Below are 17,653 nucleotides of genomic sequence, written 5' to 3'. Positions count from 1 at the left end.
TGCTGCCTATCACAGCAGTTCAGGATGAGATTTTCAGTGTCAAACTCTAAGGCTTTGTGGCCACAGTTCTGTGAGAAGTTCATAATACTACCTCAGGGAAAGTCTGCACCTTTACATTTGCTGTAGGTAGGATGACCAACTGTCCAGGTCTGTCTAGGCCTGCAGATTTTCTGGGATTTAGAACTCTCACTTTTAAAATTGAGACAGCTCTAGGCAAAACAATCCTCCTGCCGGCTGCAGCTGCCAATCCTTCCACACTTACCTCAAGTATGTACATACTTCTCAAAGTATGTTCATAGACATTATTTCATTTAATCCTCAAAACAACCATACAAAGTAGGTGGTATTATTTTCTTTTTTTAGGTGAGAAGCCGGGGCTCACTGAAAAAAAGTAATTTGTCCAAACATAGGAAGCTGATAAGTGGCAAAGCCAAGGGTTGAAGCATATTTTCCTATCCTAGTTCACTCTATCAGATATGGCTCTTTAAAAACAATGCAAGCAGCATCACCTGTGAAGTATTTTTATGAAAAATGTTCAACTTAAATCTAATTGAGCTATATGTCTAACTTAACAGTTTACAGAAATGACAGGGTAACAAAGGAACAAGTTAAGCAATGTCCCAAGGAAACAAGACAAATCCAGAAATGCAGACATTCTGTTAAACAACTGACCCTGTTTCTTCAGGTCAATGCCATGAAAATTAAAAAAGAAAAAGAAAAAAAAGTGATTGTGGTAGAGGGAATTGTTCTGGATTAAGAGAAACAAGAGACATAACAATGTAAAGAAGGGTTCTTGACTGGATTCTGGTCTGATAATAGTTAAGGACCTTTTTTTGTGGGAAAACTGGAAAAATTAAAGTATCAACTGGATACTGGATAAGAATTGATATTATTAGTGTTAATTTTGTTAAGTGTGATAGTATTTTGGTTATTCAGGAGAATGAATGTCTTTATTTTTGGATATGTGTAATAAAATATTTAGGCTATGTCATGACTTATAATTTACTTGAAAATGGTTTAGCAAAATAAAATACACACATTTTAAATACACACATATACACAAATAAATCTAAACACACACACACACACACATGCATGAAACAAATATGGCAACATGTTAACTGTTGAATCTCGATAGTGGAAATATGGATGTTCATTGAACTGTAACGTTTAAAGTTTTTCATAATAAGAAGAAAAAGAAAAAAAAAAGGAATAACAAAAAGCATTGGAAATTAAATGATAAAAATAATTCAATCCAGGTGCCTGAACAAGGCCCAGAGCTTATGGGATTAATTCAAAAAGTTACATCATTAGAAGGTATATACTTGCTAAGGAGTATTGGTGTTTTGTTTCTGTGATTTGTCACAACAGATTTTGAAATTGAATTATTCTTTTAATGCTCTCACCTGCTGCCCTCCTTCTAATTTCTTGTTCAGCTTCTGTAGTTGGGTAAAAATCTGGAAGTTTTCTTGCTGTAGCTTCTGTTGTTCAGCCAGACACTTTAACACCAGACCCTGCAATCTTTCAACCTCCACCTGCAGAGTGCTGCACGCACAGCTAGGAGGGATCAATGGCGTTCCCTTCCCAGCACATGCTCCTTTAGGAGTCAGCCGAGGTGGCTACAGACCGAAGAGAAAGAGGCCATGAGAGGTTCTGCCTGGATGCCACAGTTCCCCAATCCAAATTTCCTCCAGGTGCTATCAGATTTTACTTTTAAAATAATGAGATAAAACATACATACATATGAAGTAAATGCAAGAGGAACAGAAAACAGCCAGGATTACAAGAGCACCTAGCTCTAACATAGTAAGGCAAGAGGACTCTGCCTCAGTCTCCATTATGCTAAGGTAAAAGAACAATCTATTTTGTGAAAAAGTTTAAAGTGTACCGATATCTTCCCATTTAAAGTGCTGAAGTGGGGAAAGTATAAGTTAGTCTGGAACAAGTCTTTCTGATTACAGTGAGAACTGTGGTCCAATGGGTCAATGTTCGTGAAATGTAGTGGATCAGGCTTTAGAAGAGATCTGAGAGATGTTCAGTAAACGGGACTGCCAAAGCAATTCAAGAAGGCTAATTGACAGAGGAATTAAAAAGTTCACCTTGAAGTTTAAAGGTTCTATTACCTCTTCTGAGAAGCTTTTCAATTTTCCTAGTCTGAACTTTTCTCCTTCTATAGTAAACTGTTTATAACAAGAATTAGCATAAGACTGATAGGCCAAATCAGGACTATTGCCTATTTTTGTAAATAAAGTTTTGGTGGAACACAAGCATGTTCATTCATATATCATCTATGGCTGCTTTTGTGCTACGTTGTAAGAGTGGTATAGTGGCTGAAGAGAATGTATGGTCCACAAAGCCTAAAATAATTACTATGTGGCTCCAAAAGTTTGATGAACCCTGATTTCTGTCAAGGCTAGGTATACATGTATTGCTCCTTCACTGGACTACAAGCATTATTTCTTATACAGGGTTAAGCAAAAGTAGGTTTATATTTGTATGAAAAATAATACAGTAATTACTAAAATAATAATGCAAGAATAAACTCTGTTTCACATACTCACAAGTGTAAACCTACTTTTGCCCTACCCTGAATTTAAAGTCTTCAACCCACCCCAACAATGTCATGAAAAACTGGACTTGAATTTTGGAATTTCCATTTTGGTACTTCTGAAACAGAGAGAACAGACAGTTCTCTGCTATAGAAAGTGTTAGCCTGTCAGCAATGTGAAAGGGTGAATACTCTTCCAAGACAATCAATTTATCCTTCAGGAGAGACTTTAAGCACTACCAAATACAATAATAAGTTGAGACAGGGCAGCTAGGAGACCGCTGAAGCTAGAAAAGAAGTGAGGCCAAGAGAAATGGGCAGAGCTCGCAGCCACTGTTTACGTAGTTGAGATTCAAAGGCAAAAAGCTCAGTTACCCAGGCTCCTTCTGGGGGCTTGTGTTCTGAAGGCGCTTCTGAGGCCACTTTGAGTCCTTGAAGCTCTTCATAGGGCAGGGTATCTTTCTCAGATTCTGAAAAAACTGCACTTAGGGGAGATGGGCTGTCAGGCATGGGAATGAATTCTGCATTTTCCAGCTCCTGCGTATAACAAAGAATCTCATCAGCTCTGTTTGAGTCTTTTACTTTCTCCCCAATTTCCTTCTTGCTGTATAGCTTTCACTGTTGTGACATCAGCACCCTCTAGTGGCGCCGGACAGTTATGGTTCAACACAGCTCATCCTACCTGTCCGCAGTCTGCCAGCCTTTCCTCAGAGTTACAGTGGTAAGAATTCAAATTCAAGAACAGTTTGGAGTGACTGGCATGTCTCTCCAACACACTTATTCTATGTAGGCTACTCAGTGTGTTGGGAAGGTTTAGGGTGATGTTAGTCAGGCTGACTGCCAGGCTTCTAAAGGCTGAGGCCGAAGCTTTACGTGGTACGGCGTGCTGGTTCCTGTAGTCACACTCCTACACCGCTATCAAGTTTGGTTATCAAATTATTATATAGGGAGCTGTAAATTACACAGATTCTCTTTTTCTGGTAAAAAAGTTTTAAATTTCACAGACTGTAAGTGTTCGCTGTAGAAATGAGAAGATACAGATGGGCAAAGGGGGATTATAAAAATCACCAGCAATTCCATTACTCATGGATAACCACTGTTAAAATAATATATAGTCTTCCTAGTAGATATTCTTCTATGCATTACATATTTACTAAAAGAATGAGATCATACTGCACAGGTATTATTCCATCCTTTTATGCACAGCCTGATGTTGTAATCAACTTTCCATACAATAAATATACTCCGACATTTTTACTGTCTGTACTTCACCTCTCATAATCCATTTCTCTATTGTAAGGTATTCCAATTGCCCCAATATTCCACTTCTACAATCCACAGTACAAAATCATTTAAGCTTAATCTTTGCACACATGCATTACAAAAACTGCCTTGAAGGAAGGCTGCATTAATCTGCATTCATTTAAATAATATAAATATGAAAACATTTTGTATCTCTTCTTATCAGAAAGAAAAAAGGATTTGAGATGTGGTGATTTTGTGCCAGGTAGCAATCAGGAACCCAGGTCCCTGATGCAAAACACTTGAATAGAACCTAGGAGACTGAAAGATTCTGACAACTCCTTTTTAGTCCCTCCAAAGGTCATGATATTTTATCTACAGTATCTCTACCAAAGGAATTACCTTCCGAAGCCAGCCAGGACAGGAGCTGCTGGCCCCACTACTGATCCCCATGGCCTCCGTGGGGCTGACTAAACCTTCCATTCCTCGGTCTGCTTCCATTGTTCCTCGGAAGCCTCCACTTGGGTCAGGAGTTTCAGATTCCTGCTGACTGTCCTCCTCTTCTCCCCCACCACCGCCGCCGCCTCCTCCTCCCGGGCTAGAGCTCTGAACCACTGACAGATACACAGCACAGAAATATACAACTTTGCTATGCAGCAAGAAAGACTTACCATCTTAGAGCCCCACTGACCCTGAGGGAGGTTACCAGAGTTGCATGAAGTGGAACAGCAACAGTCTAAGTCAGATATTTGGGACTCAATTTTTTAGTTCAGTACTTTTTAAAAAAATTCTTTTTTAAAAAAATTTTTCACACACAAGTTCAGTATCTTCATAATGAGAATTCATTTCTACTTTCCAGACTTGCTTACCCCTATGTTCATAACAGATGATCAGTGTTCTAAAGCCCAGCAGAACAATCACCCCACCGTGGCTTACCAAATCTAGCACCCACTTTAATAGATACATCCAGACCCCAGCATTCTCCACAGGTTCATCTTATATACAAATCTCTTTCACATTTCAGCCAAAAACCAGTTAAAGTTCCACATAAACTTAAAACCAACTTCCTTTCTTGGGAAATATCCTGAATGATGAAGTCGTCAACCATCACATTCCTTAAATTCTTTGATAACTATTTGTAAGAATTTAAAAATACAATGGCTGGTTCTTTCATATCATGAACACATTTCAAGTTACCTTAATGAAGACTAGCTGATGCATAGTCAAGAAATGAAACTGCATTTTACTATGGGCCAAAGGAAAATATAATTTAAAAAGTAAATTTGCCAAAGCTAAAAAGAAAATAATTGCATGGTATACTCTGAAGTTAAATATAAAGGGTGTTTATGATCACCAGCTATCCTGGCTGACTGATGGTGCCAGAGTGCAATCCAGCTGAAGCAGCAGAACTGTAGGCGCTGAAATAAGTCTGAAGCTTGCTTTTTGTTGTCAATGGCTTTTAAAAATTATGTTACATTTGAGATACACATAAGACTATTTTTAACGTATGTGTACATTTTGATACCTAACAATATAATACACACTAATCCACCACCTGAAGAACTAGGATGGTGCGCTGGCTGGTGTGGCTCAGCGGATTGAGCATCAGCCTGCAAACTGAAAGGTCGCTGCTTGATTCCCAGTCAGGGCACATGCCTGGGTGGTGGGCCAGGTCCCTGGCTAGGGGCAGACAAAAGACGAGTGATCGATGTTGCTCTCACATATTGATGTTTCTCTCCCTCTCTTCCTCCATCCCTTCCCTTCTCTCTAAAAACAAAATCTTAAAAAAATAGCTAGAATGGTACTTTCCAATATGGTAGCCATATATGGATACTGAGCCATCTTTCAAGTGCTCACGAGACATGTGTGGCTAGTGGCTATTGTACTGGGCAGCACAGATACAGAACATTTCCACTGCTGCAGAAAAAGCAAAGGGACCATGCTGGACTAGAACATTACCTATATAGCTCGATCTGCTTTGTAAATTCCTTCCTTCTTTGGCCTCCTACCCAGCTGTAACCACTATTTAATTTTGTATTTATCATTGCTTCCTTAAAAACAAAACAAAACAAAAAACAAACTTTATCACACATTTATGTATCCTTAAGCAATATATTATTTATTTTGCTGGGTTTTGAACTTTATAAAAGGTATGCAGTCTGCTGTAACTTGCTTTTTACATTTTATATTATGCAAATATTTGTAGATGTTGTTGATTTTCACTCTTGTATAGCATTCCACTGGATGGTCATAACACATTCAACTAACAAATACTGACTGAGCATCTACCATTTGCCAGGCATTCTTCTAGGCAATATGGATAAAATTAATGAATAAAAAAGACAAAAATCCCTACCCTTACAGAGTTTTCATTTTCTAGTCAATGGACATGTGCTTTTAATCTTGTGTTTTTTCCTTTAAATATTGTTCCAGCAAAACAAAGCTCTAATAGAACAGCTGTGCTTTAGCGAAAAGATAGTTTATCATTTATGACAGGTATTAATATGCAGACAGATGCTGAGGAATGAATTATAAAGGGAACTAATAAGTATAATGTATATGCGTGTATGTGTGTAAACTCAAGTTCAACAATTCTACATCAGATTTTCAACTATTTCTTTTTGGAGGATTAATCTGCCTTTTTTCTGAGTTTTTATTGGTTTGTTTCCACAAAATATCAGAATCCAGGTTCTGAGACATCAAAGACTACAGGTACTCTAGTAAACGGAAAACCAAAAAGGAACACAGATCCGGTTTCCTGGCATGGTCCCAAATAACACAGCAGCAAGAAGAAAAGTCAAAGGAAAACTACCGGGGAGCTTTGGGCTAATTTTCTAACCACTTGGAAGTTTAGCCAACTTTTAATTTTGAGAGCCTGTTTTGAATAACTATTTTTATATACTAGAATACCCCTAGGAATACCATGGAAATATAGGGTAAACAGAACCCATAGCCCCTAGGCATAGTAAGGAAAGGAACAATGCGTAAGTCATATTACAATGGTGGGCAAGCCACTTAATTACTTTCATATGCGTGGTGGCAAAGATGTACTCTCACTCTGACCAAATGTAATAGTTGTAACTTATTGTGAAATCCACCAAAATATGATCCTCCCTCTTGATCACGGTATTCCTCATTTCCCAAAGATATTTCCTATTTCCTTTTTTCTCGGGGGAGACTGCATGGAATCCAACCCCAAATCCCACACCTCACAAAACCACTGGTACCTAAGACGTTGCTACTTACCAGTTCCAATGGATAAGCCGCTGCTATTGGAACGGATGGTCTTAGAATTCAATACTTTTTCTGAGGAAAAATATTCAGTAGTTAAGTATTATATACAGCTATAGGCAGGAAAAGTGAGAAGGACTAGGACAGGGAGTTAATCTAGGGGATAATTGCTATCCCTCACTCCAGATAAATTAAAATTAATTAGTTTTAGATATTAATATCATAAGCCAAGCACCACTAGCTACTCTAACTATATTCACTATGTAAAGCAGTAATTCTCCTTAACTCATCTTTGGAATCATTGGAAAGCTTTAGAAACTAACAATGCCTGGGTCCAAACCATAGATTTGGATTTAAATTGGCAGAGATTTCTAAAAGCTCCTCCAGAAACCTGATGTGCAGCCAAGGTTGTGAACCACTGACCTAAGAGAATGAACTTGTAAATCCTCACAGCAGGCATTTATATAATTTAGTTTATAACAAAGCAATCTGTATGCAGAAAGCAGTTATGATTTAGTTTTTTTCTAAAGGTGTACTAAATGGTTCTCACAACAGCACGAACACAGACAACAAATTAATTAGTAGAGGACTAAAAATGGAAAATTCAATGGCAAGAGGGGCAGAGAACAAAGTCATGTTAAAAAAAAATCAAGAGGTGGGCAATGACGAAGCTCAGACGTGACAATGTTCTGTTCCTACCACAGGCATGGCATCACTGACATTATAAGACTAACAGCAGTAGCCTCTTTTCTTCAGGACACTTCTGTTTCTAAGAACGTAGCCATCAGCACCTTTGGTACAGGTCTATCCTCTGTCAAAGCCACCTCACACAGAAATGAAACCCTTACCAACAATGAGGATGGTGTGCCAGCCGCGGCAAGACAGATCCGGGACATGATGCAGAGACCCAAAGATAGGCCGAGGCCATGAGGTACAGATATCGGAGCCATGAGTTCTCTCGGTGGGAGTCATTGCCAGGCGGCCATTGCCACCGTTGCCCCAGGCAAAAATGTGATTATCTAAGGGGGGAAAAACATGAAACAGCAGATCGTTTAACAGAACACTGGCATCCCGACTCTGAGTTCCCCATCCTTATGCCATAGAGCTAGAAAGATTTTCCATTATATACGAAACAAGGGAACACTGTTTATTCCCCTATATAAGCCTAAACAATTCCTGATACTACCCAGGTAAAAACAATGGCTGTTCCTATGTACTGCCATTTCCTATTTCCTTTTTTCCTACATTCATTCATTCATTCAACCAACTATTTATTGAGCATCTATGTCATGAAAAGCACTGCTTGAGATGCTGTAGACAGAGCAGTGAACAAAAGTCTCTGCCCTGTAAAAACAACATTCTAGTGGGGGAAGACTCCTAAATGAAAAATAAATATCTAATACTTCAGAAGTAGTGAGTGTTATGAAGGAAGATAAATGGTCAAGTGGCGGAAATAAAAAATAGTGGGGTATTATCATTTTAGATAGGGTAGTCAGAGAAGTACTTGTTGACACCTGGAAGAGACTTACATGAAGTGAGAGAGACAGAGAGAGACAGAGCACGCATGCCATGTGCACATCCAGGGGAAGAGCTTTCTAGGCAGAGGAAAGAGCAAGTGACAGGTCCTGTAGGTAAAGTGAGTATCACAAACAGGGAACAAGAAGGCCCCTGAAGCCGAAGCAAAGTAAGAGAGGCAACAGTGGTCAGAGAAGAGATCAAGAGGTTGCTGGTGTCCTGGTCATGCAGGGCCTATGCCATTGTAATGACTTTAATTTTTACTGATTGAGATGGAAAACTATTAGAGGTTCTGAACAGTAGGTACTTAAAAAAAAAATCCAGCAGGATACGATGAGGAGAATTGATTGCAGGGGACTAAAGGTGGAGGCAGAGAGACCATCTGTAGTAGTAGATGCTGAGAAGTGGTTGAATACATTCTGAAGATAATCAATAGGTTTACTGACAGATGAGATATGGGGTAAATGATGGAGCTGCCATTTACTGAGATGGGAAGGCTGCAGGTAGAACAGGTCTGCGCAGAAAATCAGAAGTTTGTTTGAGATGCCTGTAACTTCTTATCCAAATAAGGACATTTTTGAATGAAAAGGGGGGTGCTATTAATGATTAAGCCAGGACAATAGGCATGAATCAGGACTGATTCAGGAAAACTAGACTAGTATAGAGCCATCCTATCTTTAGATATCTAAGTTGAGGGACTGTTGAGTATGTAGGTCAGGGGCAGTATATAAACCATCAGCATATGTGGAGGATTTAAGATAATGGGCTTGCCCTGGCTGGTGTGACTCAGCAGATAGAGTGCCAGCCTATGAACTAAAGGGATACTGGTTCAATTCCCAGTCAGGGCACATGCCTGGGTTGCAGACTGTGTTCCCTGCAACATCGGGCACAGGAGAGGCATCAACACATTAATACTTTCTCTTCCTCTCTTTCTCCCTCCCTTCCCCTCTCTCTAAAAATAAATAAAATATTTTAAAGAAAAAAAAGATAACGAGCTCACTTAGGGAGTAAAGCGAGACAGTAAAGAGAGAGAACGATTGAGCCTGGGGCACTCCAGGGCTTAGAGGAGTTCAGTGTTGCCATCAGCACCTGACCTACCTGCTTGTCTACTCTGTTTATATGTACACCTCTCCTATACTACTAGACTATAAGTTCCTTGAGGGGGCCTTTCTGAGATTCACCTCTATGTTCCCAGAGCCTAAAAGGGAACCTGGAGCATAGCAGGCACTGAATTTGTTTGCTGTGTGAATGAGGCGATCAAGTACAGTTTAGAAGACTATAGGAACATTGATCAAGAAATAATATGTCCAGCCCCTCATTCTGAAGCTTAACTCATGAAATACACAGATCTATTAAAGAATTACCTCTTTGAGGTCCTGTGAGAAAGTGCTACTAAATTTAATCCTTAGTGACACCTAAATTTAATCCTGTCTTTCTAGGTAACATTTCCATTTATCAAGTTCAACATAAACAGTTTGCTTTCTAAAACCTTTGGTTTTGGGACAAGCAGGGAAGGTTAATGTACTATACTAAAAGCTGTTTTAAATATAGTAACCGATAACTTAATCTGATACTATCCCTGGATCCTTCATGTGTATACAACAGGTAGACTAGAAGAAAACTTAAGATAGAGCATAAACAAGAGTCAAAAGAGAAGATGCAATATGATTTGTTGTTCACCAGCCACAAGAAAGAAGTAGCTATACAAATAAAAAAATGTTCAGGAGGCGAGAAAAAGAAAAAAAGCAGATGAAAGAGGGGAGGAAATGAAGAATAGCAGATGTGACAGTACAAAAGGAAAGTGGTAACAGGAGCAAGAAGATGCTGCAGAGAAGAAATAAGTATGAGAGGAAAGAGAAGAAAATTCAGTCAGAGCAATCCAGAAAGCTGAGAGACACAGAATACAGACCTTCAAGCCTCAGCAATTCCTAAAGACATCTCTATAGTGCAGCTGACTCTAACCAAGGGGCAAGGTTAAGTTATGTTCTCTCCTCCAGCCACCTAGCTGACATTTATTGAAACCCATATAGTGCTGAAGGTGGGGGTGGGGGGGAAGGATTAGTGTATATGTGTATATATTGTTAATTAATAATTCTTTTAAAATTTTTATTCATTTTAGAAAGAGAAAGGAAGGGGGAGAAAGAGAGAGAAAAAACATCGATTTGTTGTTCCACTTATTTATGCATTCATTGGCTGCTGCTTTTATGTGCCTTGATGGGGGACTGAACCCACAACCTTGGAGTATGGGGACAACACTCTAACCAACTGAGCTACCTGGCCAGGGCTAGTATTTAATAATTCTTAAGACGTTTTACCAAAAAAGTTAAAAAAAGTAGAAACTTAGAATATTAACCTGCCATTATCAAGAAATCTGATCTTTTTAGAACAATCATTACGCTGAATACATGAATGAAGCTCCACACACAGGCAACTGACCACCAATTTAACACAAAAGGTAAACATATGATCCAGCTACACAAATAACCAGTCCTCTTTCCCAACCAAAAATTAAAACACAGCCATCCATCCAAAAAGTTTGGAAGGATGTGTACAGACTCACCATCAGTGGCAGCAATGGTAAACTCATCACCGCAGGACACCCTTATCACTTGCTTCCCACCTAGGGGTCCTCCCAACAGGTTGATTCCTAGACGCTTTTTATAATTCCCAACACCTAGCTGTCCACATTTGTTGCAGCCAAAGGTCAGCAGCCGGCCTCGCTCTGAGAGAGAAGCAAAAATAAGTAACTAGACAAAAATGGGTCATGGGACAGAGAGAAAGAGCCGCCAAAGCAGAGTTCCATGGACTAGCTTCTGGTTGTTAGCGTATATAAATATGAAGCTGACCACACAATCCTGGACCTGGGGCAGCTAGGCTATACAGAACCATGACCAATCAGAGCCTGGAAGTAACTCAATATTGTATTTTCTAATATTGTATTTTAAATGTAGAAAATCAGTACTACCTAACTTAGAAAACTTACAGAAGGTACTAATTAAAAACAGTAGTTGTCTGGAATTATAAGTGTGGCATTCTTATTAAGAAATGTATTAATTATGCCTTTATAATGATTATCAACAAACATCTACTTGAATGCTTAATTTGTTAATAATAGCGGATGCTAGGGGGAAATCAGAAGAATGTATATATTGTTTGGAAAAGCTTATACTTGATAGAAAAACAGCCTGAGCTACTAAGGCCTGTGTATACAATCGTATATCAACTCACCATCAATAGCAGCTGTGTGAGTCTTGCCCGGGGCAATTGTACGGATCTTATAAAAGGACAACTGTTTGGCCAATGTAAAGGATGTTGTGTAAGGAACTTCATGGTATGCCTGGAAAAAGGTAAAACAAAAGTGGAGACTCATGAGGTAAAAAATGGCAGGGTAACAGGCTTAGAATGTTGTCATGATGACCAAGAGGCCTTTCAAGCAAATTGTGGGAAAAGGTGATTTCATCATGCTACTCAGAAGAGCGTGTAATTTGAAATTTATGAATGATTTACTTCTGGATATTTTCATTTAATATTTTTGGACTGTGGCTGACTGTGGGTTAACCAAAACCTTGGAAAAATGAAACCTCAGATAAAGGGGAACTAATTCTGAATATGCCTTTTCAAACCATGCACTCTCCCAGACCTGCCCTGTTCACTACTTCAGAGACTGCTTTAAAAATTAATTCTTATGTTTTCCATTGAGTCAGGAAACTTTAATCTCTTATTTTGATTTTTTTTTTTAAGATCTTATTTTTAGAGAGAGGGGAAGGGAGGGAGAGAGGAAGAAAAACATCGATGTGCGAGAGAAACATTCATCAGTTGCCTCTCACACGCCCCCAACTGGGGACCTGGCCCACAACCCAGGCCTGTGCCCTGACTGGGAATCGAACCAGTAGCTGGTGCTCAGTCCACTGAGACACACCAGCCAGGGCTTGATTCTTTAGAAAATGATATAAAAATTCATCATACTAACACAAAGAGGAGAATAAAACTTAGTATCAGTGGTGAATTTCATGACATCCTTGAAGGAGGTGAATGGTAATTACATTTAATAAGCCTGTATAGTATCAGTGATTTGGGAGCAATAAATCTACAAAACTCTCCAGAGAGGCAATAGACAGAAATATGATTCTTTGATAATTTTCTTACACCTATTTCAATGATAAGGTAGAACCTGAATTCCATCACTTGATTCTTTGTAATCAATTTATTTATTGAAGTATAACAAACTATAAATTATACAGCTTGATACATTTTTCTGTATGCATACAAACATAAAACCACCACATCAATAAAGTTATAGACCATTCCCACTGCCCTAGAATTCCCTCTTCCACCCTCTTCTGTTAATACCCACCACCCTCCTCCAAAAGTAACCACTATTTTAACTTCCACCATCATAATTTTGCTTGTTCTTAAACTTCATATAATTGGAATGATATAGAATGTACTCTTTTGCGGCTGGCTTCTTTTGCTGAACACATCTGTGAGATCTTCACTTTATTCTTAAGTCAAATTGCACGGTCACTGACCAATAATAGCATTCCCAAAGAGGTTCTAACCATGTGCTTAGGAAACCAAAGGAGGTACTTACTTCATGGTTGATGATACCAGACATACACTGATTGAGGCCCAGTTTGTTGGCCTCATTGAGTCCACAGGCCAGTACTTTGCCTGACTGGGTCAGCAGAAATGTCCCATCACAGCCACATTGAACTGCAACAATAATCAAGGCCTTGGGAACATCCACCTGTTTAAAAAAAAAAAAAGAAAAAAATCCTCCAAACATAACTTGTATTACGAAAAAAATCCTCAGATTCTTAAAAAAAAAAAAAAAAAAAAAAAGTACACCTACATTTAAGAGAATGACTACAGGGAAGTACAGATTGCTCTGTGCTCTTCAGATTTGCACAGCACCTTAGAGACGACTGTTTTCAACAAGGAGCTCAAGTTTTATAATGAAGTAAAAGAAGGCAGTCCAGGTTAGCTAAACAGCCCCTTTCAAGGTTTGTTTTAGCGACAAGTCCTACTTCAGAAAACTTCTCACAGAACCGTGTGAAAGGAGAAGCTTCACTCTACTGTTGATGGCTATCTTCTGAGGTGGAAAGCCCCAGAACAGTCATAAGAGAAACTCAGTAGCGCTGGGGGTCCCAGTCCGGTCATATGATAAGTGGGGAGACACGAGACTGAGGTAGCAGCCAGGACTTGCGGACGCTCACAGCCCCCTGCGGCTAGCCATTGGTAGACAGGACTGGAGAACGGAGGGGGAACATAGGGAGTGTCTGCGAAACCTGCGAACTCAAACCTCAGTTTCTATGACAGCCTTTTCAGAAGAGGAACAGCTGACAATCCTGAGAATGGCCCCACTAATATGTAAGTTAGTTTTTAAAATGTAATAAACATTGTTAACAGCGAGTGGTATGGCTGACTAAAGCCGACCTCTGAGTGGGTGGGCCCATGCCCCGGGGCAGATGTGAGAGATGTGACCGTACTCCCCTCAGCGAGTTCAGCTCCTGTGCGTGTGTGCTCTTGCAGTGATGAGAGTAATCAGATACTGTTTCACGCAAAATGACCCTAAATACAAACGATTTCACCTGGTGTTCAACTGTGGCAGCAGGAGGCAAAAATGGCTGTGTTGGAGTAAGAGACAGTATGTTGTTTTCCAGTACCTTTCCAAGGAATTTTCCAGGGTGCATTTAGCTCGATGTGACTTTTTCACTGCAGAAGCTAATTTTAGCTCTCATTCCCGAGTGAGATGTCACTGCAGAGTGTCCATAGCAGCTATATCCTCTTTCTTAACTTTTTATAATTTAGTCAGATGACAAGACCACATAGTGCTAAATCAGGAATCCTGGATTGTCAGTATTCCAGATAGGAAATATTTCAGAAATAAGCATCTTGATATGAGGAGTCAGGGAAAGAGGACATATTGCTGGAGTCTGTGTGACCTAGATAGGCTTTAGGAGGAAGCTGTTTCTGATTTTACCTTTTGTGGTGTATAATAATCCTCTTCTGAATCCAAACCCAGTCGTCCTGAGACACACATAAGAAATAAAATCATTAACATGAGGGCCTCCTTCCTAGTGGAAATGTTCCATAAGATTCCCCTTTACTGAATTAACACTTCTCAGGTAGAGGCTACATCATGTGTTTAGATGCACATAAGCCAGAAGGCAGGTTGTGTGCCTGGGAATAAGTGGACAGAGACAAGGCTACACCTACCATATTCACCACAGCCCCAAGAATAGACTTCTTTGTTTCGTGTCAAAACCACCACATGATTATCTCCACAGGAGACCTGCTCCACTGGATTGTTCATGAAGAAGCTCAGCTGCATGGGTTCTAGCACTTCGGGGCCAGCAGCCTTGTCCACCCCCATGCAGCCATAATAATCAGATCCAAAAGCATAGAGCTGACCCTCATCTGCAAAAGGAAGGAAAGCAGAACCCAGCAAAGGAATGATTTATTTTGTTTAATCAGGGCTGTAATGAGGACTACCCCAGCCAACAATCTCACATGAGATGATTATATCAGAGAAATCCAAAGAATAGACTATGTAAGTCTAGAGTTATTTTTATGTAGGGGGTTACGTGTACTGTTACAATAACAGTTTTAAAAGGTGGTAGTATAATCAAGTTAAAAGGCTTATAATTTTACTGGGGCCATCTCTATTTTATAGAGAAAAAGGGAAGGACTAAGGAATCATAAAATGAGTACTGGCAAGACCAAAACTAAATTTCAGTTCTTGATTCATGATTTAGTGTTATCCTCACCTGACCAGGTGGTGAGGTTATTTTTCGCCGTACCTGGGACATACCACATCCCACCTCTTCTCTGTCATCCATTTGCCTTCTACCTGCTCATCACTCCCCATAATAGTATAACAAATTGGGCTCGTCATTAATGTGTATATTTGCTCATTGTCTTTTGTTCTTTGAATACTATCTTTTGTTATAAAATCCCAACTAAAACTGCACAGTATTAAGTATGATATTCCACATTAAATATACCTGGATGCTTTTTGCTGATGGCTTACCTGTCACACAGACAGTGAAATCATCACCGCATGACACCTGACGAATAGCTTTGCCCTGCAACTTTTCCACATGCTTTGGCTGTCGGTAAGAGGCTTTGTCTCCATGGCCCAGCTGACCATGGAGTTTGGTGCCCCCTTGCATGTTCTGTGAAATAAAGAGGTCTTGTGAAGTTTTAATTTTTCATGCCAAAAGCTAATCTTCAATATAACTTCTTATTAAGAAAAACAGTAGGAAAAAAATCAGCTGGAAATGTAGAAATGGAAAAAAAAAAAGAAAAAAGGTAAGGAAATTGAACCTTTTAATAGTAGTTAGTATAAAAATCCCTGCCAGCAGGTACGGATTTAAAAAGTATCCAGACTGATATCCATCAGGCTTTGAAGGGACACAGTTCCAATTTTATCTTTTTCTTTCAAGTCTAAGGTAAACTATGTATTTATTTAAGGGTGATGGTGAAAAAAACTCTTTCATCTAGTCTAATTTATTTTCTACAAGAGTACATCCTCTTGAAAATCCTTACTAGAAGTATTATACATTTTGGTAACAGTTTCCCTGAAACACAGAGCAGTTATAAAGAATCTGGCTACATCAAAAAGGCTGCTATATAGCACTGAGAATAGTCCTAAACAACTTTTCAACATTTTTATAGAGATAATAGTTTTCATTGCTTAATTCAACTCTAAGTCCTTACACAAATGTTTTTTAAGGTGCTATTCCATGCTACTTCTGGCAGCACACCCAGGAGCTAGTTCTTTAAGGGATAGTGTTTTAGGAAATACCAAGTTAATACTCGACAATAGAGGCCATATCATACATTCATCCTTTCAATCAATCAATAGTTGAGATTCTCGAGTCTGTCACACACTGGGGATAAAGCCTGTCCTCATGGAGAAGTTATTGGAAATTACTGGCAGAGTGAGCTCCCTCAGGAAGAAAAGGAAGAGTGAGAACCATAGGCCTAAGATAAGACCAGGTGAAGGAAAAGCAGCCTAAAACGAGCCAGAGAAGGCACAAGTGAAGAAACAGGAGGAGAGTCCAGGGAGCACGCTCTCCTGGGAGCCAAAGGAAGGCAGAGCTTCAAGAAGGGGAGTGGTCACTGTGTCCAATGCTGCTGGGAGATGACGCAAAATAAGGACCTGCTTGTAAAAAGTACTGGTTTTATTTTCACAATTTATACGTCATTTTGTCAAGAGTTGTTTCAATCAAAGGACAAAGATGAAAGTTGCACTGTAGGTGAATGAGGAATGAGTGGGAGATATAAGAAATAGCAATACTGGTGACCTGTTCATGAAAGTGAGAGACAGGGTGGAATCTAGAGGGAAACAAAGGAAAATCCTACTCAAGTTACACCTAGCTATCCTCAGTTACTGGTGGAGGCTTTGGAATTTCCCTGACATAGTCCACTGCTTCATCTGTTTACAAAGCTACATCATAGATACCAGTTGTTCTGAACCTCATGCTAATAGAACAGAGTAATTAAGCACTTTCTGAAATCACCCAGCTATAAATGAGAGTCCAGTCTCCAAAGTCCAAATCTAGGCCTCTTTTAATTCTTTTCATCTCTCACTCATTCATTCAAATAACATTTACAAGAGACCTAATACATTCTAAGCTTTAGGCATACGTCAGTGAATTCTAAAGACAAAATCATTGCTCTCAAGCTTATATTCCATCACCCCATGCTGCTACTGCAGCAGCACATGTTCAGCTAAAAAATACTTAGACCTCCTGGGTCCAGTAAACCATTATGCTTACATCACTGTTCTACAGCACTTAGCTTTCACTTACCACCCAGGTGTACAGTTCCTTCTCCACTGTGACCACTGCAAAGTGGGTCTTCCCTGCACACACCTGCCGCGCACTACAGCCACTCTTGATGACATCCAGTTTCTGGGGAGTGGATTTTCCGCCACCCCAAACATAAACTTCACTGGTTCGCGATGTTACCACAGCAATGGGTGCTTCAGTCACAGTGCTTGACCTGCCAACAACCCCCAAAACAAAGAAAGGCACATTTAACATAAAAACTGTATCACAGAAAAATGCTCCCAGTCTGTTCCCTGCAAAGAACTGCCAATTATGGTAT

At 39.6% G+C, this 17,653-nt stretch overlaps 2 protein-coding genes across 3 annotated transcripts in view; one reads left to right on the top strand and one right to left on the bottom strand.

The window, feature by feature from the left end:
• The window catches only part of NEK9 (NIMA related kinase 9), a 36,412-nt gene that overhangs the window by 4,485 nt on the left and 14,274 nt on the right, over nucleotides 1-17,653 (bottom strand). The window contains exons 10-21 of one of the 2 annotated variants that reach the window (XM_054567254.1): nucleotides 17,356-17,548; nucleotides 15,570-15,714; nucleotides 14,756-14,956; nucleotides 14,520-14,566; nucleotides 13,128-13,283; nucleotides 11,765-11,873; nucleotides 11,097-11,258; nucleotides 7,870-8,040; nucleotides 7,037-7,096; nucleotides 4,193-4,404; nucleotides 2,924-3,085; nucleotides 1,407-1,619 (exon numbers count right to left, since the gene is read on the bottom strand). In XM_054567254.1, the coding sequence (XP_054423229.1) occupies nucleotides 1,407-1,619; nucleotides 2,924-3,085; nucleotides 4,193-4,404; nucleotides 7,037-7,096; nucleotides 7,870-8,040; nucleotides 11,097-11,258; nucleotides 11,765-11,873; nucleotides 13,128-13,283; nucleotides 14,520-14,566; nucleotides 14,756-14,956; nucleotides 15,570-15,714; nucleotides 17,356-17,548 (1,831 nt within the window). The remainder of the gene's footprint in view (nucleotides 1-1,406; nucleotides 1,620-2,923; nucleotides 3,086-4,192; nucleotides 4,405-7,036; nucleotides 7,097-7,869; nucleotides 8,041-11,096; nucleotides 11,259-11,764; nucleotides 11,874-13,127; nucleotides 13,284-14,519; nucleotides 14,567-14,755; nucleotides 14,957-15,569; nucleotides 15,715-17,355; nucleotides 17,549-17,653) is intronic. The other variant, XM_054567253.1, reaches the window with a different exon arrangement.
• Nucleotides 1-17,653, top strand: part of ZC2HC1C (zinc finger C2HC-type containing 1C) — a 38,153-nt gene that overhangs the window by 10,656 nt on the left and 9,844 nt on the right. The gene's annotated exons all lie outside the window — the stretch shown is intronic.

The sequence above is a fragment of the Pteronotus mesoamericanus genome, unplaced genomic scaffold, assembly GCF_021234165.1.
Source record: "Pteronotus mesoamericanus isolate MK-2021 breed Mesoamerican mustached bat unplaced genomic scaffold, CSHL_Meso_final contig_182, whole genome shotgun sequence".
Lineage (NCBI taxonomy): Eukaryota > Metazoa > Chordata > Mammalia > Chiroptera > Mormoopidae > Pteronotus > Pteronotus mesoamericanus.
Note: the sequence above shows the minus strand (reverse complement) of the source record. Positions and strands in the feature narration are given on the sequence as shown.